Source organism: Mesoplodon bidens (assembly GCF_964165515.1).
Source record: "Mesoplodon bidens genome assembly, chromosome: 15".
NCBI lineage: Eukaryota > Metazoa > Chordata > Mammalia > Artiodactyla > Ziphiidae > Mesoplodon > Mesoplodon bidens.
Window position 1 is genome coordinate 84021073 of NC_138171.1, and position 26891 is coordinate 84047963.

The window sequence follows — 26891 nt, forward strand, 5'->3', positions numbered from 1 at the left end:
GCTCCTTTTTCAGATTGGCCTCTGTGCTTTCCAGTGAATTCCTGTCGGTTATTTGGGGTTATATATTGATACTGTTCTCAGGTTTGAATGGTACCCTGTGCTTTCTGAGGCACCAGTGATGCTTCAGAAATTGTGTGGCTCTTGGTGGTTTGTCTTCACGTGCTTGCACTTTGGAGTTTGTGGAGACTCCTTTGTTTTGTCTTGTTTTTTTGTAAACTGGAATTTTTGTAACCAGGGATTTTTTTTTCTGTTTTTTATTTGAAAATTTGGGGAGATTTAAAAGCTATGGTGCCACCATTACTGCCATCTTCCCAGAATTTATTTATTTATTTATTTATATTTGGCTGCTTTGGGTCTTCACTGCTGTGCACGGGCTTTCTCTAGTTGCAGCGAGTGGGGGGGGGGCTACTCTTCATCGTGGTGCACAGGCTTCTCATTGCGGTGGCTTCTCTTGTTGCGGAGCACGGGCTCTAGGCCCACGGGCTTCAATAGTTGTGACTCACAGGCTCTAGAGTGCAGGCTCAGTAGTTGTGGTGCACGAGACTAGTTGCTCCGCGGCATGTGGCATCCTTCCGGCCCAGGGCTTGAACCCGTGTTTCTCGCACTGGCAGGCGGATTCCTAACCACTGCACCACCAGGGAAGCCCCCATTTTTCTTTTAAGTTGTCTGATTCTTCTTTTCCTTTCTTTTTTTTTTTTTTTCTATTTTCAGTTAACATGTAGGAGTTCTTTGTATTTTCTAGATAGGAGCCTTTGTTATATGTATTGCAAATTTCTTTTCCCAGTGGTTTGCCTTTTCACTCTTAATAATTTCTTTGGTGAACAGAAGTATTTTATCTTAATGTACAATATTTCAGTCTTTTCTTTGGTGGACACCCCTTTTTATTTCCTGTTTAAGATATCTTTTCCAGCTCCAATTTGTGCAGGTATTTTCTTATGTTATCTTTCAGAAACTTCATTATTTTACCTTACCATTTAAATCAAGAGTTCACCTGAAATTGTTTTCGTCTAAGGCATGAGGAAGAGATCTAGTTCTTTGATCTTTCCTATCCTCCCAAAATATAGTTTTCCAGTACAGTGTCATGTAGTTTAAAAATCATGTTTATCCACTGCTCTGCAGTGCTCCTTTTGTCATAAATCAGTCGTCCATATGTGAATGAATCTGTTCGTGGACTCTGTTCCATTGGTCTATTTTTCTCTTCTTTTGCCAGTACCACATTGTCTTAATTATTGTAGCTTTATAATAATAAGACTTAATATCCAGTAGTATAAATTCTCCATGTTTTGTTTATGAATGCTTTACTTATTCTTGGTTCTTTACATTTTCCTGTAAGTTTTAGAATCATCTAGTACATATCCATTTTTAAAATCTGACTAAGGCTGTCTTAAACTTGTAGACCAATTTGGGGAGAATTGACATCTTTACAAACTTGAGTTTTCCAACCCACAAATGTGGTGTGTCTCTCCATTTATTTATTCTTCTTTAATTTCTCTCAGTGATGATTTACAGTTTTCTGTGTAGAGGTCTTACACATTTTTCATGTGTTTATCCCTGTTATTTGATTGTTTTTGATGCTACTCTTTTAAAATGTCTTTTTTTGTTTGTTTCATACTAGTTCATTTTTTGTATATTGGCCTTGTATCTAGAGATTTTGTTTTTCATTCATTCACTTATTCCAGTGGTATCTCTGTGTACAGTTACACATACAGATATACATAATTTTGTTCTCTTGTAATCTTCTAGTATCTTTATTGTTTTCTCTTTTATGTAATCTATCTGGAATTGATGTTGATGGGTGGTATAAGGAATGTATCAAGGCTCATTTTCTTCCCATATAGATATCCACTTGGCCCAGCAATGTTTGTTGAAAAGGCCATTCTTCCCACTGCATTTCAGTAACACCTTTGTTTTTATGTGGGTGACCAGGTGTATGTGGCTGTGTTTCTGAGCCCTCTGTTCTATTTTTCTATCTTTGCATCAGTACCACAATCTCATCTGCAGATAACACCAGTTTTATTTCTTCCTTTCAAACTGGTATTTTATTTCTTTTTATTGCCTGACTCTACTTGCTACAACCTCCAATACAGTGTTGACCAAAAAATGGTGAAAACTCTTCTCAGTTTCAGAGAGAAAGCTTTTCAGTGTTTCACTCTTCGGTGTGAGGATTGCTCTAGTATTTTTGAAATGGCTTTAATTAGATGAAGGAAATTCACTTCCAGTACCAGTTTGCTGAGAGATTCTAGTCGTGAATAGGTGTTAATTTTGAACACTTCTTTTTTTCAACTGCAGTGACTATGTAGTTTTCTTTTGTTCTAGTAATGAACATTGCATTGCTTTGGTTAGGATTTTTCATTTGTGTTCATGAGAGATTCTAGTCTTTCTAGTAAAGTTCTTATCACTATTCAGTATCAAAATTGTGCTAGCCTCATAAAATGATTTCAGAAATAATGTTTGCTCTTTTTCTGTTTTCTGAGTTTTTGTAATACTAGTTACATTTCTTCCTCAAATGTTTAGGAAACTTTACTGGGCTTGCTGTATTCTTTGTGGGAAGGTTATTAATTACTTATTCAGTTTCTTTATTTGATAGAGATCTGTTGAAATTTAATTTTTTTGTTCAGTTGTGGTAAATTACGTCTCAAGGAGTTTATTTCAATTAAAATTTCAAATTAAGAGGTATAAAGCTATTCATGGTATTTTTTTATATTGTGGAGTCTGTAGTGGTGTCTTCTTTAACATTCCAGATGGTGGTAATTTGTGTTTTCTCCCTTAATAAAGGTTTATCAATCTTATTAATCTTTTTAGATTTTTTTGTATGTTATTAATCTTTTTAGAGAAACCTTTTTGCTTTGATTTTTCTGTTTTATGTTTATAATCTGTTTCAATTTCTGCTCTTATAAGTTTTTTCTGTCTACTTTTTCTGGGTTTAATTTATTGCTCTTTTTCTAACCTCTTGAGATCAAAGCTTAAATCAATGATTTTGGGGTTGTTTTTTCTTCTCTAAAGTATGCATTTGGACCTGTAAATTATCCTCTCAGCACTGCTTTAATTCCATCCCACAAATTTTGATGTGTTTTGTTTTCATTACCTTTCAGTTCAGTCAAAATAGTTTCTAATTTTCAATGTAATTTCTTTTTTAACCCATGGGTTATTTAGGTTGCTTAATTTCTAATACTTAGTAATTTCCAATTTATCTTTCTTTTACTGACTGTTGTCATACAACATGTGCTATATGATTTCAAGCCCAGCAAATTTGTTGAGGCTAGCTTTATGGCTCAGCATGTAGTCTGTTCTGTAAATGTTCCTGGTGCATTTGAAAAGAGTGTGTATTCTGCAGTAGTTAGGTGGAGTGATCTATAAATGTCAGTTAAGTCAGCTGTTTGATAGTGCTATTCAAGTCTTCTGTCCGGCTGTAGGTGTGGATTTGTCTTATTTCTTTAACGTCTGTCAATTTAAGCCATATATATTTTGAAACTGTGTCATTAAGTTCATACAGGTTTAACGTTGTTATATCTTCTGTGAGTTGACCTTCTTATCTGGATGAAATCTCCCTACTTGTTTGTAATAATACTTGTAATATCCATTTTGTCTGATACTAGTGCACTCATGCAGTTTTTTATGGGTTTTGTAAAGAGCAGGGGGATAAAATAGTTAAAGAGAATTTCAACAGAGAACTAGAATTTATTTTTAAAAATCAGATGGACTTTTTATTGACGTATAGTTGCTGTACAGTATTATATAAGTTATAGGTGTACAAAACAGTGATTTACAATTTTAAAAGGTTATATTCCATTTATAGTTATTATAAAATACTGGCTATATTCCCCATGTTGTACAATCAGTATATCCTTGTAGCTTATTTTATACCTAATATTTTGTACCTTTATCCCCCCTACCCCTATATTATTGCCCCTCCCCCCTTTCCTCTCTCCACTGGTAACCACTGCTTTGTTCTCTATATGGGTGAGTTTCCTACTTTTTTGTTACATTCAATAGTTTGATGTATTTTTTAGATTCCACATATAAGTAATACTTCACAGTATTTGTCTTTCTCTGTCTTATTTTCACTTAGCATAATGCCCTCCAAGTTCATTCGTGTTGCTGCAAATGGCAAAACTTTCTTTTTTTATGGCTGAGTAGTATTTCACTGTATAAATATACCACATCTTCTTTATCCATTCATCTTTTGTTGGACACTTAAGTTGCTTCAGTATCTTGGCAATTGTAAATAATGCTGCGATGAACGTTGGGGTGCATGTATCTTTTTGAATTAGTGTTTTTGTTTTTTTCAGATAAATATCCAAGAGTGGAATTCCTAGGTCATATGGTAGTTCTGTTTTTAGTTTTTGAGAAACCTCCATGTTGTTTTCCATAGTGGCTGCTCCAGTTTATATTCCCACCAACAGTGTACAAGGGTTCCCTTTTCTCCCCATCCTCTCCAACATTTGTTATTTGTGTTCTTTTTAATGATGGCCATTCTGACAGATGCGAGTTGATATCTCTTTGTGATTTTGATTTGTATTTCCCTGATGATTAGCGATGTTGAACATCTTTTTTTTTTTTTTTTTTGGCGGTACGTGGGCCTCTCACTGCTGTGGCCTCTCCCGTTGTTTGTTTTTAGATTCCACATGTAAGTGAGATCATACAGAATTTGTCTTTCTCTATCTGACTTATTTCACCTAGTATAATGCTCTCAGGGTCCATCCATGTTGTCTCAGATGTCAGGATTTCCTTCTTTTTTGTAGTTGAATAGTATTCCATTTTCTTTACCCATTCATCTGTCAGTGGACAGTTAGATTGCTTTCATGTCTTGGCTATTATAAATAGTGCTTCAGTGAACATGGCAGTGCAGATATCTTCAAAGTATCGAGATATTTCATTTCCTTCAGATATATACCCAGAAGTGGAATTGCTGGATCATGTGGTAGTTCTATTTAAAAATTTTTGAGGAACCTCCATGCTGTTTTCCTTAGTGGCTGTTCCAATTTATAATCCCACCAACAGTGTACAAAGGTTCCCTTTTTTCCACATCCTGCTAGCATTGTTACCGCTCATAACAGTGAGTTTTTGAATGAATGATAATCATTCTGACAGGCAGAGGTGATTTTGATTTGCATTTCCCTGATGTTTAGTACTGTTGAGCACCTTTTTTTTTTTTTGCGGTACGCGGGCCTCTCACTGTTGTGGCCTCTCCCGTTGTGGAGCACAGGCTCCGGACGCGCAGGCTCAGCGACCATGGCTCACGGGCCCAGCCACTCCGCGGCACGTGGGATCCTCCCGGACCGGGGCATGAACCCGTGTCCCCTGCATCGGCAGGCGGACTCCCAACCACTGCACCACCAGGGAAGCCCTGTTGAGCACCTTTTAATATACCTGTTGGCCATTTGAATATCTTATTTGGGAAAATGTCTATTCAGGTCCTTTGCCCATTTTTTAAAATTGGATTATTTGGGGTTTTTGGCCATTGATCTCTGTGAGTTCTTTATATATTCTGGATTTTAGCACCTTATTAAGGATTATGATTTGCAGATATTTTCACCCATTCCATAGGTTGCTGTAATTGAGTTTTTAATTTTACTTTTTGAAAAATGTTTTTTAGTTCCTTTTTTGTTTATTTTAATTTTTCCGGTTTAATTTTACTTTTTTAAAATATATGTTCCGTCTGTTCTTTGATCCTTTGCTGATCTTTTGTATGTTGTTTTGTATGTTCTTTTGCAGTAATGGTTTTCTTTATTTCCATTTTTCCTCTTCTGTTAGCTTATTTATTTATTTATTTATTTATTTTATATAAGTTGTTATAGATACACATTTTTATTTTATTTTTTTGACTGCATGGGGTCTTCATTGATGTGTGTGGGCTTTCTCTAGTTGCAGCGAGCAGGGGCTACTCTTTGTTGCAGTGCGCGTGCTTCTCATTGTGGTGGCTTCTCTTGTTGCGAAGCACAGGCTCTAGGTGCGTGGGCTTCAGTGGTTGCAGCATGCGGGCTCAGGAGCTGTGGCTCGCGGGCTCTAGAGCACAAGCTCAGTAGTTGTGGTGCACGGGCTTAGTTGCTCCACAGCATGTGGGATCCTCCCAGACCAGGGCTCGAACCCATGTCTCCTGCATTGGCAGGTGGATTCTTAATAACCACTGCGCCACCAGGGAAGTCCGGTTCTGTTAGCTTTTTAGTTATTCTTTTTTCTTTTTATTTATTTATTTATTACTATTTTGTTGTTGTTGTGCTGGGTCTTGGTTGCAGCAGGTGGGCTCCTTAGTTGCAGCAGGTGGGCTCCTTAGTTGCCGCTTGCCTGCTCTTTAGTTGAGGCACATGGGCTCCTTAGTTGTGGCACGCCAACTCTCAGTCACAGCATGCATGTAGGATCTAGTTCCCTGGCCAGGGATCAAACCTGGGCCCCCTGCATTGGGAGTGCGGAGTCTTAACCAGTGTGCCACCAGGGAAGTCCCCTTATTTTTCTTTTTCTTTCTTTTTTTTTTTTTAATTTATTTAATTTATTTATTTTTTGGCTGCGTTGGGTCTTCATTGCTGCGCATGGGTTTTCACTAGTTGTGGCAAGTGGGGGGCTACTCTTTGTTGTGGGGCATGGGCTTCTCATTGCGGTGGCTTCTCTTGTTGCGGAGCACGGCCTCTAGGCACGCGGGCTTCAGTAGTTGTGGCACGCGGGCCCAGGAGTGCAGGCTCAGTTGTTGTGGCACATGGGCTTAGTTGCTCCACGGCATGTGGGATCTTCCCAGACCAGGACTTGAAGCTGTGTCCCCTGCATTGGCAGGCGGATTCTTAACCACTGTGCCACCAGGGAAGCCCCTGTTTTTCTTTTCAGTGGTGTTTTCATAATAAGCTTAGAATGCTACCTTGACCAGGTATGTGGGAAAAGTTTTGATATTCCCTCATTCTTAATGTTCTTTTTTTTTTCTTCTTTTTCAGACTCTGTGGAACAGGTAGTCACCATGTTTAGATATTAGCAAGCACATAGGTGTATGTCTGCATTGAAAAATGGCAGAGGGAAACAACAATGAAGAGGTAATTCACTTGAACAACTTCCACTGCCACCGGGGACGAGGTAAGTGTTCGCACTTTCTCTCTTTCGTCATTGCTTTTTCCCTTAGTGTTACAGTTATATTGTCTTTGAAATGAATCTGTTCTGCACCATGTAAAACCCAGAGACGTTTCATTTTTAGATCTCAGGACATCAGGTTTAAATGGACTCATCAGACTAGAATTTTATGTCAAATGGTGATTCCTGCTGGCATGAATGAAGTTTAAGAACCTTCTATCACAAGTAGATTAGATCTTAAGAGGTAGGAGTATGGGAACTGTGGTAGTTCTCCGTTTTTGAAGGAATGGTGACTGCAGAGGAGTGCTCCTCCAGGCCTGTACATTCTGAAAGTACTGAATCTGCTGCTAAAGCACTTCTGGTCCCTCATACAATACTTAATTTAGTTTTTGCCAGAAGGTTCTGGTTTAGCCTTACAAGGAATTTTAGGACGTGTATTCTTTGACTTTACAGTTTAAAATTGGGGGAAATTCATTCATTCATAAAGGGAAGGGAGCCTACATTTCTCTAAGATTCCTAAATGCATATGAAATTTCCTATCAGATTGTAATTCCCAGTTACATCTAGACTAAAAGGAAAAACGTTATGCTGATGAGTAGGAAAAGATCATAAGTATAAATTCTATGGAAAAAGTTATACCATTTTTTGTGTGTTTTCCCATTGATAATATTTTGTGCTTATGAAGAAGCTTTTTTTTTCCAGCAGAAGGTAAATTATGTATATAGGGCTTTCAGATAATTTAAAATTGAGCAAATTTTATTAAGCAAATAAATTGAGAAAAACAAATTTGTTTAAACTGTGCAAATTATGAAAACAAAAGAAATGCCAAATTTTTTAGGATTTTATTAATGTGTATTCTGACTTGCTACTGATTGTAGCCATAATTTATTGTGATTTAGGAAGTTTTAAATCCTAGTTGTAATTTGTATGTATGATCATTTCCAAATTTTCTGAACATGTGTATCAAATAAACATTGTGATTGTTTTTTTAACTGGGTCTTAAATATACTTCAACAAAGTTTCTTTAAGAATAACTTCTGGGAAATTATTGGCTTTAGAGGTATATTTTTCTATTGGACACATTTTGTGTATTTTGCACCCATTGTGAGGAATTTTATCATGAGGAACTATACACATTTTAAGTGTATAGTTCAGTGAGTTTTGAAAAATGAATATACCCATATAACCACCATCTCAATCATGATGTAGAACATATCCAGAAAGATTCCTATGTGCCGCTTTGCAGGTAGTCCTCACCCCACTCCTGAACTAAGGAAACCACTGATTTGCTTTTTGTCACTATACGGGTTCATATAAATGGAATCATACAGTGTTTACTCTTTGTCCTGAATTCTTCTGCACAGCATAATTTTTCTGATTCATCCATGTTGTTGCATGTGTCAGTAATTCAATCCCTTTTAATTGCTGAATAGTATTCACCTAGAATTCTATATCCAGTGAAGATAGCCTTAAAAATAAAGGTAAAGTAAGGTTAAAAGTACAAGAATAAAAAAAAAGATGCATTATGCAAACAGTAGCCCTCAAGACAGAGCTGTTAAGTCTATATATTATTAGATAAAGTAGACAATCCAGCCAGAAGTGTTTATACAGATAAAGAGTTCTGGGAAAGATAGAGTCTGGGAAGATAGAACAATTTTAATCTCTATAGAGTAGTAATATGGTATCAAAATATACAAAGAAAAAATTGACAGAACTAAAAGGAGAGTTGGACAAATCTGCAATCAAAATGGGAGATCTTAACATGTTTCTTTCAATAACTGAGAGAGACCAAGCACACAGAAACATTTGTATAAATATGGCACACTGGAAGAGCACGATCAACAAACTGGACATAATAAACATATATGGGACTGCCACTCTACTCGGGACAGACCCGGGTGGCTGAAACCCTGTCTGCCCTCCAGGCCGCACACCAGGTGTTGCTGTCTCTAAGCTGAACTGGTCACCTTCTTTGAGCAAAGAGCCCTGGGATGTGAAGAAAAGGAGACAACAGTCATACACCCAGAGTGTGAGTACAGAGAGACCTTCAAGATGGCAGAGGAGTGAGACGCGGAGATCGCCTTCCTCCCCACAAATACATCGAAACTACATCTACATGTGGAACAACTCCTACAGAACACCTACTGAACGCTGGCAGAAGACCTCAGACCTCCCAAAAGGCAAGAAACTCCCCACGTACCTGGGTAGGGCAAAAGAAAAAAGCAAAAACAGACAAAAGAATAGGGATGGGACCTGCACCAGTGGGAGGGAGCTGTGAAGGAGGAAAAGTTTCCACACACTAGGAAGCCCCTTCACTGGCGGAGACGGGGTGTGGGGGGGGAGGCGGGAGGTGGAAGCTTCAGAGCCACAGAGGAGAGCACTGAAACAGGGGTGCGGAGGGCAAAGTGGAGAGATTCCCACACAGAGTATGAGTGCCGACCAGCACTCACCAGCCCGAGAGGCTTGTCTGCACACCCGCTGGGGCGGGCGGGGGCTGGGAGCTGAGGCTCGGGCTTCGGAGGTCAGATCCCAGGGAGAGGACTGGGGTCGGCTGCATGAACACAGCCTGAAGGGGACTCTTGTGCCACAGCTAGCCAGGAGGGAGTCCGGGAAAAAGTCTGGACCTGCCTAAGAGGCGAGAGACTGTTGTTTCAGGGTGTGCAAGGAGAGGGGATGCAGATCACTGCCTAAACGAGCTCCAGAGACAGGCACAAGCCGTGGCTCTCAGTGTGGACCCCAGAGACGGGCATGAGATGTTAAGGCAACTGCTACAGACACCAAGAAGCCTGTGTACAAGCACAGGTCACTGTCCACACCTCCCCTCCTGGGAGCCTGTGCAGCCTGCCACTGCCAGGGTCCCGTGATCCAGGGACAACTTCCCTGGGAGAACACACGGCGCACCTCAGGCTGTTGCAACGTCACACCAGCCTCTGCCACCACAGGCTCGCCCCTCATTCTGTACCCCTCCCTCCCCCTGACCTGAGTGAGCCAGAGCCCCCTAATCAGCTGCTACCTTAACCCCGTCCTGTCTGAGCGAAGGAACAGACGCCCTCAGGTGACCTACACGGAGAGGTGGGCCCAAGTCCAAAGCTGAGCCCCGGGAGCTGTGCGAACAAAGAAGAGAAAGGGAAATCTCTCCCAGCAGCCTCAGGAGCAGTGGATTATATCGCCACACTCAACTTGATGTACCCTGCATCTGTGGAATGCTTGAGTAGACAGCCTCATTCCAGAATGGAGGCGGTGGACTTTGGGAGCAATGATATATATATTTTATTCCTTTTTCTCTTTTTGTGAGTTTGTATGTGTATGCTTTTTTGTGTGATTTTTTTCTGTATAGCTTTGCTTTTACCATTTGTCCTATGATTCCGTTTTTTATAAATTACTTTTTAATTTTATTATTTTTAATTTTATTTTATTTGTTTTGCAGTACGTGGGCCTCTCAGTGCTGTGGCCTCTCCCGCTGCGGAGCACAGGCTCCGGACACACAGGCCCAGCGGCCACGGCCCATGGGCCCAGCCACTCCGTGGCACGCTGGATCCTCCTGGACCGGGGCACGATCCCACGTCCCCTGCATTAGCAGGCAGACTCTCAACCACTGTGCCACCAGGGAAGCCCAATTTTTAAAAAATTATTATTATTTATTTTAATAACTATTTAATTTAATTTCTTTTTTTTTCTTTGTTTCTTTCTTTTTTTCTCCCTTTTCTTCTGAGCCATGTGGCTCACAGGGTCTTGGTGCTCTGGCTGGGTGTCAGGCCTGTGTCTCTGAGGTGGGAGAGCCAAGTTCAGGACATTGGTCCACCAGAGACCTCCTGGCTCCATGTAATATTAAACAGCGAAAGCTCTCACAGAGATGTCCATTTCCATGCCAAGACCCAGCTCCACTCAATGACCAGCAAGCTACAGTGCTGGACACCCTATGCCAAACAACTAGCAAGACAGTAACACAACCCCACCCATTAACAGAGAGGCTGCCTAAAATCATAATAAGGTCACAGACGCCCCAAAACACACCATCGGATGCGGTCCTGCCCACCAGAAAGACAAGATCTAGCCCCTTCCTCCAGAACACAGGTACCAGTCCCTTCCACCAGGAAGCCTACACAACCCACTGAACCAGCCTTAGCCACTGGGGGCAGACACCAAAAACAATGGGAACTACAAACCTACAGCCTGCGAAAAGGAGACCCCAAACACAGTTAGTTAAGCAAAATGAGAACAGAGAGAAACACACAGCAGTTGAAGGAGCAAGGTAAAAACCCACCAGACCAAACAAATGAAGAGGAAATAGTCAGTCTACCTGAAAAAGAATTCAGAGTAATGAGAGTAAAGATGATCCAAAATCTTGGAAATAGAATGGAGAAAGTACAAGAAACATTTAACAAGGACCTAGAAGAACTAAAGAGCAAACAAACAATGATGAACAACACAATAAGTGAAATTAAAAATTCTCTAGAAGGAATCAGTAGCAAAATAACTGAGGCAGAAGAACGGATAAGTGACCTGGAGGATAAGATAGTGGAAATAACTACTGCAGAGCAGAATAAAGAAAAAAGAATGAAAAGAATTGAGGACAGTCTCAGAGACCTCTGGGACAACATTAAACACACCAGCATTTGAATTATAGGGGCCCCAGAAGAAGAAGAGAAAAAGAAAGGGACTGAGAAAATATTTGTAGAGATTATAGTTGAAAACTTCCCTAATATGGGAAAGGAAAGAGTTAATCACATCCAGGAAGCGCAGAAAGTCCTGTACAGGATAAATCCAAGGAGAAACACGCCAAGACACATTTTAATGAAACTATCAAAAATTAAATACAAAGAAAAAGTATTAAAAGCAGCAAGGGAAAAACAACAAATAACATACAAGGGAGTCTCCATAAGCTTAACAGCTGATCTTTCAGCAGAAACTCTGCAAGCCAGAAGGGAATGGCAGGACATATTTAAAGTGATGAAAGGGAAAAACCTACAACCAAGATTACTCAGCAAGGATCTCATTCAGATTCGATGAAGAAATTAAAACCTTTACAGACAAGCAAAAGCTAAGAGAATTCAGCACCACCAAACCAGCTATACAATAAATGCTAAAGGAACTTCTCTAGGCAGGAAACACAAGAGAAAGAAAAGACCTACAATAACAAACCCAGAACAATCAAGGAAATGGTAATAAGAACATTCATATTGATAATTACCTTAAATGTAAATGGATTAAATGCTCCAACCCAAAGACATAGACTGGCTGAATGGATACAAAAACAAGACCCATATATATGTTGTCTACAAGAGACCCACTTCAGACCTAGGGACACATACAGACTGAAAGTGAGAGGATGGAAAAAGATATTCCATGCAAATGGAAATCAAAAGAAAGCTGGAGTAGCAGTTCTCATATCAGACAAAATAGACTTTAAACTAAAGACTATTACAAGAGACAAAGAAGGACACTACATAATGTTCAAGGGCTCAATCCAAGAAGGAAAATGTAACAATTGTAAATATATATGCACCCAACATAGGAGCACCTCAATACATGAGGCAAATGCTAATAGCCATAAAAGGGGAAATCGACAGTAGCACACTCATAGTAGGGGACTTTAACACCCCACTTTCACCAATGGACAGATCATCCAAAATGAAAATAAATAAGGAAACACAAGCTTTAAATGATACATTAAACAAGATGGACTTAATTGATATTTACAGGACATTCCATCCAAAAACAACAGAATATGCTTCTCAAGTGCTCATGGACATTCTCCAGGATAGATCATATCTTGGGTCACAAATCAAGCCTTGGTAAATTTAAGAAAATTGATACCGTATCAAGTATCTTTTCTGATCACAATGCTGTGAGACTAGATATCAATTACAGGAAAAAATCTGCAAAAGATACAAATACATGGAGGCTAAACAATACACTACTTAATAACCAAGAGATCACTGAAGAAATCAAAGAGGAAATCAAAAAATACCTAGAAACAAATGACAATGAGAACACGGCAACCCAAAACCTATGGGATGCAGCAAAAGCAGTTCTAAGAGGGAAGCTTATAGCAATACAGTCCTACCTCAAGAAACAAGAAATATCTCAAATAAACAACCTAACCTTATGCCTAAAGCAATTAGAGAAAGAAGAACAACAACAAAAAAAACCCCAGTTAGCAGAAGGAAAGAAATCGTAAAGATCAGATCAGAAATAAATGAAAAAGAAATGAAGGAAACAGTAGCAAAGATCAATAAAACTAAAAGCTGGTTCTTTGAGAAGATAAACAAATTTGATAAACCATTAGCCAGACTCATCAAGAAAAAAAGGGAGAAGACTCAAATCAGTAGAATTATAAATGAAAAAGGAGAAGTAACAACTGACACTGCAGAAATACAAAGGATCATGAGTGATTACTACAAGCAGCTGTATGCCAATAAAATGGACAACCTGGAAGAACTGGACAAATTCTTAGAAAAGCACAACCTTCTGAGACTGAACCAGGAAGAAATAGAAAATATAAACAGACTAATCACAAGCACTGAAATTGAGACTGTGATTAAAAATCTTCCAGAAAACAAAAGCCCAGGACCAGATGGCTTCACAGGCAAATCCTATCACACATTTAGAGGAGAGCTAATACCTCTCCTTCTCAAACTCTTCCAAAATATAGCAGAGGTAGGAACACTCCCAAACTCATTCTACAAGGCCACCATCACCCTGATACCAAAACTAGACAAAGATGTCACAAAGAAAGAAAACTACAGGCCAATATCACTGCTGAGCATAGATGCAAAAATTCTCAACAAAATACTAGCAAACAACCCAACAGCACATTAAAAGGATCATACACCATGGTCAAGTGAGGTTTATCCCAGGAATGCAAGGATTGTTCAATATATACAAATCAATCAATGTGATACACCATATTAACGGATTGAAGGATAAAAACCATATGATCATTTCAATAGATGCAGAAAAAGCTTTCGACAAAATTCAACACCCTTTAATGATAAAAACCCTCCAGAAAGTAAGCCTAGAGGGAACTTACCTCAATGTAATAAAGGCCATATATGACAGTTCCACAGCCAACTTGTTCTCAATGGTGAAAAACTGAAACCATTTCCACTAAGATCAGGAACAAAACAAGGTTGCCCACTCTCACCACTGTTATTCAACATAGTTTTGGAAGTTTTAGTCACAGCAATCAGAAGAAACAGAAATAAAAGGAATACAAATCGGAAAAGAAGCAGTAAAGCTGTCACTGTTTGCAGATGGCATGATACTATACATAGAGAATCCTAAAGACGCTACCAGAAAACTACTAGAGCTAATCAATAAATTTGGTAAAGTAGCAGGATACAAAATTAATGCATAGAAATCTCTTGCATTCCTATACACTAATGATGAAAAATCTGAAAGAGAAATTAAGGAAACACTCCCATTTACCATTACAACCAAAAGAATAAAATACCTAGGAATAAACCTACCTAAGGAGACAAAAGACCTGTATGCAGAAAACTGTAAGACACTGATGAAAGAAATTAAAGATGCTACAAACAGATGGAGAGAAATACCATGTTCTTGGATTGGAAGAATCAACATTGCGAAAATGACTATACTACCCAAAGCAATGTACAGATTCAATGCAATCTCTGTCAAACTACCAGTTACATTTTTCACGGAACTAGAACAAAAAATCTTAAAATTTGTATGGATACACAAAAGACCCCGACTAGCCAAAGCAATCTTGAGAAAGAAAAATGGAGCTGGAGGAATCAGGCTCCCTGACTTCAGACTATACTACAAAGCTGCAGTAATCAAGACAGTATGGTACTGGCACAAAAACAGAAGTACAGATCAATGGAACAGGATAGAAAGCCCAGAGATAAACCCACACACATATGGTCACCTTATTTTTGATTAAGGAGGCAAGAATATACAGTGGAACAAAGACAGCTTCTTCAATAAGTGGTGCTGGGAAAACTGGACAGGTACATGTAAAAGTAGGAGATTAGATCACTCCCTAACACCATACACAAAAATAAGCTCAAAATGGATTAAAGACCTAAATGAAGGCCAGAAACTATCAAACTCTTAGGGGAAAAACATAGGCAGAACACTCTATGACATAAATCACAGCAAGATCCTTTCTGACCCACCTCCTAGAGAAATGGAAATAAAAACAAAAACAAACAAATGGGACCTAATGAAACTTCAAAGCTTTTGCACAGCAAAGGAAACCATAAACAAGATGAAAAGACAACCCTCAGAATGGGAGAAAATATTTGCAAATGAAGCAAGTGACAAAAGATTAATCTCCAAAATTTATAAGCAACTCATGCATCTCAATAGCAAAAAAACAAACAACCCAATCCAAAAATGGGCAGAAGACCTAAATAGACATTTCTCCAAAGAAGATATACAGACTGCCAACAAACACATGAAAGAATGCTCAACATCATTAATCATTAGAGAAATGCAAATCAAAACTACGAGATATCAACTCACACCAGTCAGAATGGCCATCCTCAAAAAATCTACAAACAATAAATGCTGGAGAGGGTGTGGAGAAAAGGGAACCCTCTTGCACTCTTGGTGGGAATGTAAATTGATACAGCCACTATGGAGAACAGTATGGAGGTTCCTTAAAAAGTAAAAGTAGAACTACCATATGACCCAGCAATCCTACTACTGGGCATATACCCTGAGAAAACCATAATTCAAAAAGAGTCATGTACCACAATATTCATTGCAGCTCTATTAACAATAGCCAGGACATGGAAGCAACTTAAGTGTCCATCGACAGATGAATGGATAAAGAAGATGTGGCACATATATACAATGTAATATTACTCAGCCATAAAAAGGAACGAAATTGAGTTATTAGTAGTGAGGTGGATGGACCTAGAATCTGTCATACAGAGTGAAGTAAGTCAGAAAGAGAAAAACAAATACCATATGCTAACACATACATATGCAATCTAAAAAAAAATGATTATGAAGAACCTAGGGGCAAGACAGGAATAAAGATGCAGATGTAGAGAATGGACTTGAGGACATGGGGAGCAGGAAGGGTAAGCTGGGACGAGTTGAGAGAGTGGCATGGACTAATATATACTACCAAATGTAAAATAGATAGCTAGTGGGAAGCAGCTGCATAGCACAGGGAGATCAGCTTGGTGCTTTGTGACCACCTAGAAAGGTGGGATGGGGAGGGTGGGAGGGAGGAGAGATGGGGATATATGTATATGTATAGCTGATTCACTTTGTTATAAAGCAGACACTAACACACCATTGTAAAGCAGTTATACTCCAGTAAAGATGTTTTAAATAAATAAATAAGCAAACAAACATATTGAATGTTGCACCCATGTGTTTACCAAAATTGACATTTTGAGCCACAAAACAAGTTTCAAGTTCCTGCACTGCTGGTGGGAGTGTAAATTGGCACAGACAATTTGGAAAGTTGGTTGGCATTGTCCACTAAAATTGAACATATGCTTTGCCTGTGGCTCAGCACTTCTCCTAGAATGTACCCAACTGAAATGAGTCTATCAAGATACATATACAAGAATGTTCATAACAGTATTATCCAAAACAGGCAAGACTGGAACCAACCCAAATGTCTGTCAACAGAAGAATAAGTAACTTATGATATATTCATATAGTAAATTACATACAGCAAAGGAAACTACATACTGTAACATGCAACAGCGTGGATATATCTCAGACATGTTGTTTGCAAGGAAGCCAGAATCAAAAGAATGTATTTTCAGGAACTAATGTGAGTAGTTAGGGTGCTAATGTGCAAGAAATGTATTTACGAACCTTTGTGATGGTCACACGGGTATGGGCCTTTTGTGTTAATTCATAGCCTTTGCTCTGTTATACTTTAAAATTTTAAAGTATATTTTTAAAAGCTAATGTGTTTATATGTGGTATGTTGGGGAGTATCTTGTCAACCATTGGGCTTCACTAAGGTGATAGGTTTAAAACCAACTTTTTCGCTGGGTGCCCCACGGTTGTTGTCTGTGTCTTTTTCTTGGGCCAGTTCTTCCAGGGAGGAATCTACAGTGTCTTGAATGTGGAATCTAAGACTGTTTGCCAGCATTCAGGGAGCCAAGCGGCAGAAGGCAGCCAGGGTCTTACTCATTATGGCTATTCCAGTGACACCCCTTTCCTCTCTTGGCCTGGTGTCTAGTGACTCTCTGCCTCAGTGGCTCTTCAGAATGGACCTCCACAGTGTGGGTCTTCTGGAATGGCTGAGTGAGAAGCTTGGCAAATCTTCTCCCCAAAATCAATGGTAAAATTAGACAGAATTGTCTAAAATAACCATTTAAAGACTGGAAATGACCAAAGACATACAGTAATTGAGAACAGTTATTCAGGATATCTATGATTCTGCAACATGAATTAGGCCACCTCTGATTGGCCGCCCCCGCTGCAGGCTGTGGGTTTGAGCCTTGTGCACTCTTCTAGAGCTCTTGCCATGTGTAAATCTGCTGTTTTCCAGAATTTTATTTAAATCTCTTACTGGCTATTATCTCCTTTTCTCTTCTTTGTGTACTTAAGAGGTTATACTTTTTAAAAGTTCCTTTACTATCATTTTAGTAGGGTTTCAGCAGGTGATGGTGATAATCACTTGGATTCATTATGCAGGTTTAAGAGAAATCCTCTATAATGTACTTCCACAGGCCCTCAGTTCACTTGGTTGTTTCTGTGTAGGTAACATTGGACTTAAAATCAGGCAACTTCACTGTGTGTCAGGTACTATAATAAACAAGCATTTTAGGTAATACTGCTATTTGAAGTAGGCAGTGTTGTTAGCCTTTCTTTAATGTTGAGGAAATGGATGCCTAAAGAAGTAAATAATGGCATCATATAGCTAGTATGTGGTAGAGCTGAGACTGGAATCCAGGCAGTCTGACCTTAGATCCCGTGGACGTACCTGTTTTAAACTACTGTCTTGGCATTACCACAGCCCTGTTACAGGAATGAAATGAGATAATTGGTTTTATATTGCTTTTCAAATTCTTGGGTAACATAAAAATACATGAGGCATTAACCTTGAGAAAAATATTAGAGCTTTAATGGAGGAATTGTTAATTTGTGTTATCCAGTAATTTATGTCAAACGAGCTTTGTCTTCAAACAAATAAAAGGACTTGGAGACCTTTAACAGAATTATTACATCCATCAATAGATGGTTAGTTTAACTCTAGTTATATTTAAAAGGAAACAGGAAAGTTAAAGTGCTTCCTATCATAGATGATAAATGGGTGTTTGACTAAAACACTGAAATGTGTTTGTGTAAGTGATACTTAAGATTTGTGTCTAAGGTGAGCAAATTTTAATATTTTAAATATTAAGTGAAAATTTTACTGTTTCTGAGTGAAAGTTTTTTCAGACCTATCAGTTTGAATAAAGCAGTGTTTTATATTCCTTTGGAAGAATAGAGGTGAGATGGGAGGCCATGATTTCACTTTTAAGAAATGAGCAGTCGAGAAGATTTTATCAACAGATTACTCCAGTCTAGTATAAGAAAAAGTTGATAATCTTGAGCATAGTAATTGTCAGATTTTCTCTGGTGATTCCCAAAATGAATTATTGGCAAAGATCAGCATGGGAAAATGGCTCATTTTAATGCTTGGGTGCATGTGCTGCTTGAGGAGATAAGTTAACACTCCAATAGCTGTAAACTTGCCTTTAGGCTTGACCCTTTTCATGCCAAAGTTGAATTAAAGGACAATGTGATTATGCCCACCTCCTCCTAACAGTGTTCTCTGCCTTCTTTTAGACTGGATCAATCTCAGAGATGGACCCATCACCATATCTGACTCCTCTGATGAGGAAGGGGTTCCAATGCTGGTCACCCCAGCTCCTCAGCAGCATGATGAAGAGGACCTGGATGATGATGTCATCCTGGCGGAAGTGAGTTTTCTAAAACTTAACGTGATGAGGCATATTGCAAGTTAATAATCTGATTCTTCAGCCACTCAGTAGTGGGTAGGGGCCTTATAGAACAGCTGAGAGCACCTCTTGTGCTACACTTGTAGCACTATTTGTTTGCACTTGTTCTACATTTCTGAGAACAGCCTCTTTTATACCCTACCTGATGTCCCCTAAGCTTAGAAGTCAGAAGCCATATGTTTTGGTCTATTTCTGGACTTAACTTCTGCACTATTGCTCTGACTCTTCATGTACTAGTCCACAGTGTTGTAATTACTATGTCCTTATAATGTATCTTAATATCAGATAGTGTCCATCTCCCCTTATTACTCTATGTTTTTCAGACTCATCCAGGATATTTTGTGCTTATATTTTAATGCAGATTTTAAGATCAGCTTTTCTAATTCCAAAAGATAGGTAGATAGTTTGTTTAATTTAAAACATATTTTATTGTTATAGAAAGTTTTTATAATATTGACCCTTTCTAACTAAGAACAAGTTCTGTCTTTCAGTCTAACCTTTTATATTCCTCAGCCAGAGCATTTTCAATTTTTCTTACAATAGATCTTAAACATTTTTAAGTTTGTTCCTGGTTATTTTATGTTTTCTCTTGCTTTTGTAAATGGCATCTTTTCTTCTGTGTACCCTTTTAACCTTTGTTTTTTTTTCATTTAAAAGTCTGTTGGTTTTTATATTAATTTCATAATCAGTCAGCTTGTTTTTATTGTCTGTAGTCATTTTTCAGTTGACCCAAGGAATGGTATCTGGTCCATCTGTAAATAATGATACTTACAGTTTCTTCCTTTCCAGTTTTTATACTTGTCTAATTATATTAAGTGATAAGTCCTCAATTTTTTTTTTTTTTTTTTGCGGTACGCGGGCCTCTCACTGTTGTGGCCTCCTCTCCCGTCGCGGAGCACAGGCTCCGGACGCGCAGGCCCAGCGGCCATGGCTCACAGGCCCGCTCCACGGCATGTGGGATCTTCCCAGACCAGGGCACGAACCCGTGTCCCCTGCATCGTCAGGCGGACTCTCAACCACTGCGCCACCAGGGAAGCCCCAAAATTTTTAAGTAATAGTGGTATAGAAATAAGAAAAATAGCCACTGACATAAATGGGAATACTTTTAATATTTTCTTCTTAAGTGTGATGGTGACTTTTTGCTTGAGATACCGTTTTTAAATTATGTTAAGGAAGTAGCTATCTACTTTATTTTAAGTTTTTATTAATGAGTAAATGTAGAATTCTATCAAATTCAATCTTAGCATCTGTGGAGATTATTATGTGATTTTTAAAAAATCTGTTAATGTGGTAAATTATTTTGTCTCTGGGCAGACTTTGCTTGGTAATGGTATTACAATATGATGGTAATGTGCTGTTAGATTCTACTTGCTAAGATTTTATTTAGGGTTTTCTCCGTAGATCTCATGAGTGAGATTGGCCCATAGGGGTGTGTGTGTGCCTGGTCTGTCCTTGACAAATTTTTTATAAACATTATTCTGACTTCATGAAGAGTCTAGAAGTTTTCTTTCTTTTTCTGTGCTCTGATAAAATATTTTAAATAATGTTGGAGTTACCTGTTCTTTAAAGATTTGGTAGAACTTACCCTAAAGGCATCTGGGCTATTTCTTTTCATGGAGGATGGTTCTTTGAAACTGTTTCAGCTTCCTCTGTGGTGATTGACATGTCTAGATTTTCTTTTGCTTTCAGAATCTGTTTTGGTCCCTGATATTTTTCTAGAAAATCGTTTGTTTCTTCAGCGTTTTTTAATGTATTTAATAGAGTTAAACAAAATAGCCTGTTCTTTCTACTTACTCTGAACCTATGGTTCCTCCATTTTCCTTTTCTATTTTAGTGTAGTTGTGTTTTTTTAGCCTTTTTTCTTGATTTGATGAGCTAACCATTATCTTCCCTCCTCCCTTCTTCTCTTCCACCCAGTCCTAAGAACTACTAACCACTTCCGTCTCTATAGATTTGCCTATTCTAGACATTTTATATGAACGGAATCATATACTATTTGGTCCTTTGTGACTAGCTTCTTTCGTTTAGCATAACGTTTTCAAGGTCATCTGTGATGTAGGATGAAGTGGTACTTCACTCCTTTCTATTGCTGAATAATAATATTCCATTGTGTGGATATACCACATCTTGTTTAGCCTTTCATCAATTGATGGACATTTGAGTTGCTTCCACTTTTTTGTGATTATGAATAATGAATAATGCTGCTATGAACATTCTTGTAGAAGTTTTTCTGTGGACATATGTTTTCGTTTCTCTTGAGTATTGTCTTAGTCCATTTGGGCTGCTATAACAAAATACCACAGACTGGGTAGCTTATAACAGAAATTTATTGCTCACATTTCTGCAGGCTGGGAAGTTCAAGATCAAGACTCCAGCACGATCATGTAAAGGTTCTCTTCCTGGTTCATAGCTGGCACTTTCTCACTGTGTCCTCACATGGTGGAAGGAGCTAGGAATCTCCCTGGAGCCTCTTCTATAAAGGCACTAATCCCTTTCATGAGGGTTCTACCCTCATGACTTAGCACCTCCCAAAGACTCCCGCTACTGCTGCCATTACCTTTGGTGATTAGGATTTCAACATGAATTTGGAGGCAGAGGGAGTGGGCACATTCAGACTATAGCAGGTATATACCTAGGAATGGAATTGCTGGATCACAAGGTAACTCTGTATTTTACTCTTCCAGACTGTTTTCCATAGTAGTAGCACCATTTTACATTCCTACCAGCAGTGTGAGTGTTCCAACTTCTCCATATTCTCACCAATAATTGCTGTCTATCTTTCTTATTACAGCCATCTTCATGGTTGTGAAGCAGTATCTCATTATGATTTTGATTTGCATTTCCCGATGGCTAATGATGTTGGCCTCTTTTCATGTGCTTATTGGCCATTTGTATATCTTTGGAGAAATGTCTATGCAGATCCTTTGCTCGTTTTTTTTTGTTTGTTTGTTTGTTTTAATTTTTGGTTGCATTGGGTCTTCGTTGCTGCGCGCGGGCTTTCTCTAGTTGCATCGTGCGGGGGCTACTCTTCGTTGCCGTGCGCGGGATTCTCATTGCGGTGGCTTCTCTTGTTGTGGAGCATGGGCTCTAGGCGTGCAGGCTTCAGTAATTGTGGCACGTGGGCTCAGTAGTTGTGGCTCGCAGGCTCTAGAGCGCAGGCTCAGTAGTTGTGGCACATGGGCTTAGTTATTCTGCAGCACGTGGGATCTTCCCGGACCAGAGCTCAAACCCCTGTCCCCTGCATTGGCAGGCGGATTCTTAAACACTGCGCCACCAGGGAAGTCCCCCTTTGCTCATTTTTAAAGTGTGTTGTCTTCTTATTATTGAATCTTTATATATTCTGAATACTGTACCTTATCAGATGTCTTGATTTGTGGATATTTTTTCTAGTTTTGTGAATTGTCGCTTTACTTTTTTGATAGTATCCTTTAAGCACAAAAGTTTTAAACTTTGAAGTTCAGTTTATCTCTTTTTTCCTTTGTCACTTGTTCTGGTATCATGTCTAATACTACATATGACCTATTTTAACCTTTTTTTTTGGCCACACCATGTGGCATGCGGGATCTTAGTTCCCTGACTAGGGATCGAACCCACAACTCCTACAGTGGAAGTGTGAAGTCCTAACCACTAGACCACCAGGGAAGTCCCCCCATATGGTCTATTTTAAAGGCTAGTTCAGGCTTCCTCACATCATAGAGGCCTCAGCACTAATGTTTAGTGTTTTAAACTCTGGGGATTGTAAAGATTTTAAAACACTTTAACTCTATTTGTTCACCTCCCAACTTAAATACTGGGTTTTTTTTAATATATTCTGATTCTGTATACATTTATTAAATTTTATTTATTTATTTATTTTTGGCTGCATTGGGTCTTCGTTGCTGTGTGCTGGCTTTCTCTAGTTGTGGAGAGCGGGGGCTCCTCTTCGTTGTGGTGCGTGGGCTTCTCATTGCAGTGGCTTCTCTTGTTGCGGAGCATGGGCTCTAGAGTGCAGGCTCGGTAGTTGTGGCACATGGGCTCAGTAGTTGTGGCACACGGGCTTAGTTGCTCTGTGGCATGTGGGATCTTCCCGGACCAGGGCTCGAACCCGTGTCCCCTGCATTGGCAGGTGGATTCTTAACCACTGTGCCACCAGGGAAACCCCTGTATACATTGTTTTAAACCCCGTGTTTTTTTGTTTTATACAATCAGTATTCACTTTACCTTCTCCAGATAATTATCTTTTTATGTTGGTCCTCATTCCTTTCTGCATCTCTGGCCTTAAAACAGATTACTTTTACTCTACCTAAAGAACACTCTTTAGGATTTTCTTTAGAGTAAATCTGATATTTTCATTGAGCATAGAATTCAGTGTGTCAGTTATTTTCTTTTAACACAAGGAAGATACTATTCCAGTATTTTTTGCTTCCATTTTTCTTTTTCTTTGATTTATTTATTTAATTGAAATATAGTTGATTTACAATGTTGTGTTAATTACTGCTATACAGCAAAGTGATTCAGTTATACATATATATTTTTTATATTCTTTTCCATTATGGTTTATCATAGGATATTGATATAGTTCTCTGTGCTATTCAGTGGGACCTTGTTGTTTATCCATCTGGCTTCCATTTTTCTACCGAAAAGTCAGTCTTATTTTTTCCTTTTGAAAGCAGTGTGTGCTGCTGCTTTAAATTTTTATCTTTGTATTTGATTTCTACAGTCTTCCTATTGCTGTATCTAGGTCTGTTTGGATTTTTTTTTAATTATCCGGTTTAGATCTTCACAAATGAAATCAAGCTGCTGTTCTGCTTGAATATTTGTATTTTATCTTCAGATATTGCTTCTTATCTCTCTCCTCTTTTTCTATAACTTTAGTTACATAGTTGGGTAAAACCTTTTCACTGTATTATTCTTTATGTCTCCTATTCTCTTATCTAATTTTAAATCATTTTGTGTCTCTATGCATTATTGTGGCTATTTTCTTCTAACCTGTCTTTCCGTTCACTAATTTTTCAACTGTGTTTATTTAAAATGCTGTGCACTGATCCATTGATTCCTGATCTCAGTTACTGTATTTTTACATTCTGGAATTCCCATTTGATTTTTTTTTTCTTTCCTTCTTTGTAACAGTTTCTAGTTCTCTGGTGAAACTTTCAATGTAGTCTTTTATTTCCTTAAACATGCTAAGCATGTTATTTTAGAATCCATGTCTGATAACTTCACTATTTGAAATCACTGTAGATTTGTTTCTGTTGTCTATTACTTCTCTTGGTTTTGGTTTTCTGTTATGTTGCATCAACTTCTTATATGCCTGGTTATTTTTTGTTGAATAGTAGTATCACTGTATATGAAAATTTTGAGGTTCTAGGTGATATTATCTTTCTTCAAAGAGGGCCTATATTTGTTTCTCAAAGAAGGTTTGGGAGACCAGGAAACTCAGATCCAGGGATTAAACTATTGAAACTAGGATTCAGCTTCTGGGAGGTCCAGCATATTTCCAGTTTACCCTTACTTCAGTGGTATACCCTTCAAGGAATGACCCTAGAGCTTGAGATTTACCAGAACTCCTCACCATGGTGAGTTCTGAATTCCGATTTTGTGCACTTAGCTCCTCAAAAAAGATACCAAGGTTTCGTTCAATCTTCTCATTCTTCATCCAGGTCTGGGATTGGCAAATGCATCTGTAGAAGAAAAGTAGCTTATTTTGTTGGATTTCTTCCTCCTGGATCCTGAGGCCTTCAAGTAGATGTTTTGGTTTTGCTTTGATATTTTGACCAGGGTTTCTGCTTTTACTCAGTAGAAGGGTTGATCTGAATGATCTAGCATGCTATTACTAGAATCAGAAATCCACTTTGGTGTCTTTGTCCATGTGCTTTCTGAATCACAGTGGTCTACTAACTCTTGATTGTATACAGGCATGTCTCATTTTACTGTGCTTTGCAGATATTGCTTTTTTTTTTTTTTTAACAAATTGCAGGTGTGTAGCAACCTCGCATTGAGCAAGTCTTTTGGCACCATTTTTCCAATAGCATTTTAAAAAATTAAATATGTGCATTGTTTTTTTAACCATAATGCCATTGCACACTTAATAGACTACAGTATAGTGTAAACATAACTTTTCTATGCACTGGGAGACCAAAAAATTCATGAGACTTGCTTTATTGGGATACTCGCTTTATTGCAGTGGTCTGGAACCAAACCTGCAGCATCTCTGCGGTATGCCTGTAGTTGATTATATAGTTGGGTTTTGCCTAGTGGTTCTATTTAAAGAGACTTTTAAATTAAATAGGTGAATTGATCTAATTTGTATTTATTAATGTGATTTAGTTCTCTCATAGTGTTTAATATGCTTTATATTTTTATTGCTTTTAAAAATGATCTTTCACTATATTCCCTGCATTTTTGAGGTTTTATTTTATTTATATTGGGGGCATGTGTCCTTGCCGATCATTTGAAAGGTTTTTATCCTTACGTTTTTTTTGTTTGTTTTTAGTGCTTCTAGTACTTGCTTTTATACTTTCAACTGCTGTCCTTACATATGTCCTTATATGTTGATTTATTAGCTTTAAGTGTATCTTTTGACCCTCAGCTTCTCCATTTCCCCTCCCAACTTTTGATGGTTACCTTATTTCTACGAAACCATGATTTAGAACATTTATATTAAATAGCTAATTATTTCATTACTGCTTTTGTGTTCCTGCTTCTCTCTTTTCTCATTCCATTCGCTGTGTAGTACTGATTGTATCATACGTGTTGCTCAGCTACCACTTCTGTTTTCAAGAGTTAGGCATCTGAATATAGTTTCTGTACTGGTTGTTTTTTTATCACTACTCAACGACGAATGCATCTGAAGTTTTCCTGGACCAGCTTTTTGCAGGCATTTATGTTGGGGAAAGGCTCAGGCACGATTCTTGGCTAGCAGGAATTCTTCCTATGACAGAGGACATTAGGGTGGCAGCGGGTGGCGGAGGACACTGGGGTGGCGGCAGGTGGGGGAGGTGTGCTTACATGCACATATGCTTCTTTCTTTCTTACTGCCTGGCAGATACTGCCAGTTTCAGAGCAGCCCAGTTCAAAGTTCTCTTCCTCCTGCCTCACTGACAGCCTCCCTCCAGCAGAGACGTGTGTCTTCATTCAGTCTTACCTCCTCAGAACATCCTTGCTGCCAAATGGGGTGGTGGTTCCCATTGTTCCAAGCAAGGAGTTGGTTTTGCCCGCCAGGCCACACCACCTACTTTGGAAAACTCAGCCTTTCTGAAGCTTTCTCTGCCTTGCCTAAAATCTGGTTAGACTTCCCTCACTACATTTATCAGCTCCTTCTCATATATATTGTGATTTGGGATCGCAGATGTCTGCTGGTTTTATCAAAGATTTTCAGTTCTTTGTCTCATTCTCCTCTCTGGATTGGGGTGATTTCAGAGAAGAGAAGGATCAGAGACATCTTTATTCTGCTACCTTAAAATTCGGCATTCCACTTTTTACATTTATAAATAACATATGATTGTGTTCTCTATAGAAATTGAAACAATACAGATAAAACTGAAGTCTGTCTTCACTAGCCCCTTCTGCCCCAGAGGTTTCCCGGAGGAACTGTTGTCACTAGTTTGGCATGTATCCTTCCAGATCTTTTTCTTTGAATTCATATGTATTCACGTGTGCGTGTGTGTGTGTGTGTGTGTGTATGCTTTTAGAAATGGTATGTTTATGTCTGTGTTTTGATTTTTTTAAAGAATAGAATCAGTCTGTGTATGTATTGTTTTTTAACTTTTCTTCACGTAGTACCGTTTATTGGTGAGGTTTCCATTTCATTACATATAGAGCTACCTCTTGGAGGGGTGGAGAGTTGGAGAGTATTTTGTAGAGCAGATAAATAATAGTTTACTTAACTATTCGCTTAGGAACAAACTT

At 38.6% G+C, this 26891-nt stretch overlaps 1 protein-coding gene across 6 annotated transcripts in view; it reads left to right on the forward strand.

Annotated features, from left to right (window-relative positions):
- RNF216 (ring finger protein 216) overlaps nucleotides 1-26891 on the forward strand; it is a 173358-nt gene that overhangs the window by 12035 nt on the left and 134432 nt on the right. For all 6 annotated transcript variants that reach the window (XM_081257478.1, XM_081257479.1, XM_081257480.1 and 3 more), the window contains 2 exons: nucleotides 6921-7056; nucleotides 18832-18965. In XM_081257478.1, the coding sequence (XP_081113604.1) occupies nucleotides 6990-7056; nucleotides 18832-18965 (201 nt within the window). In that variant the 5' untranslated portion in view covers nucleotides 6921-6989. The remainder of the gene's footprint in view (nucleotides 1-6920; nucleotides 7057-18831; nucleotides 18966-26891) is intronic.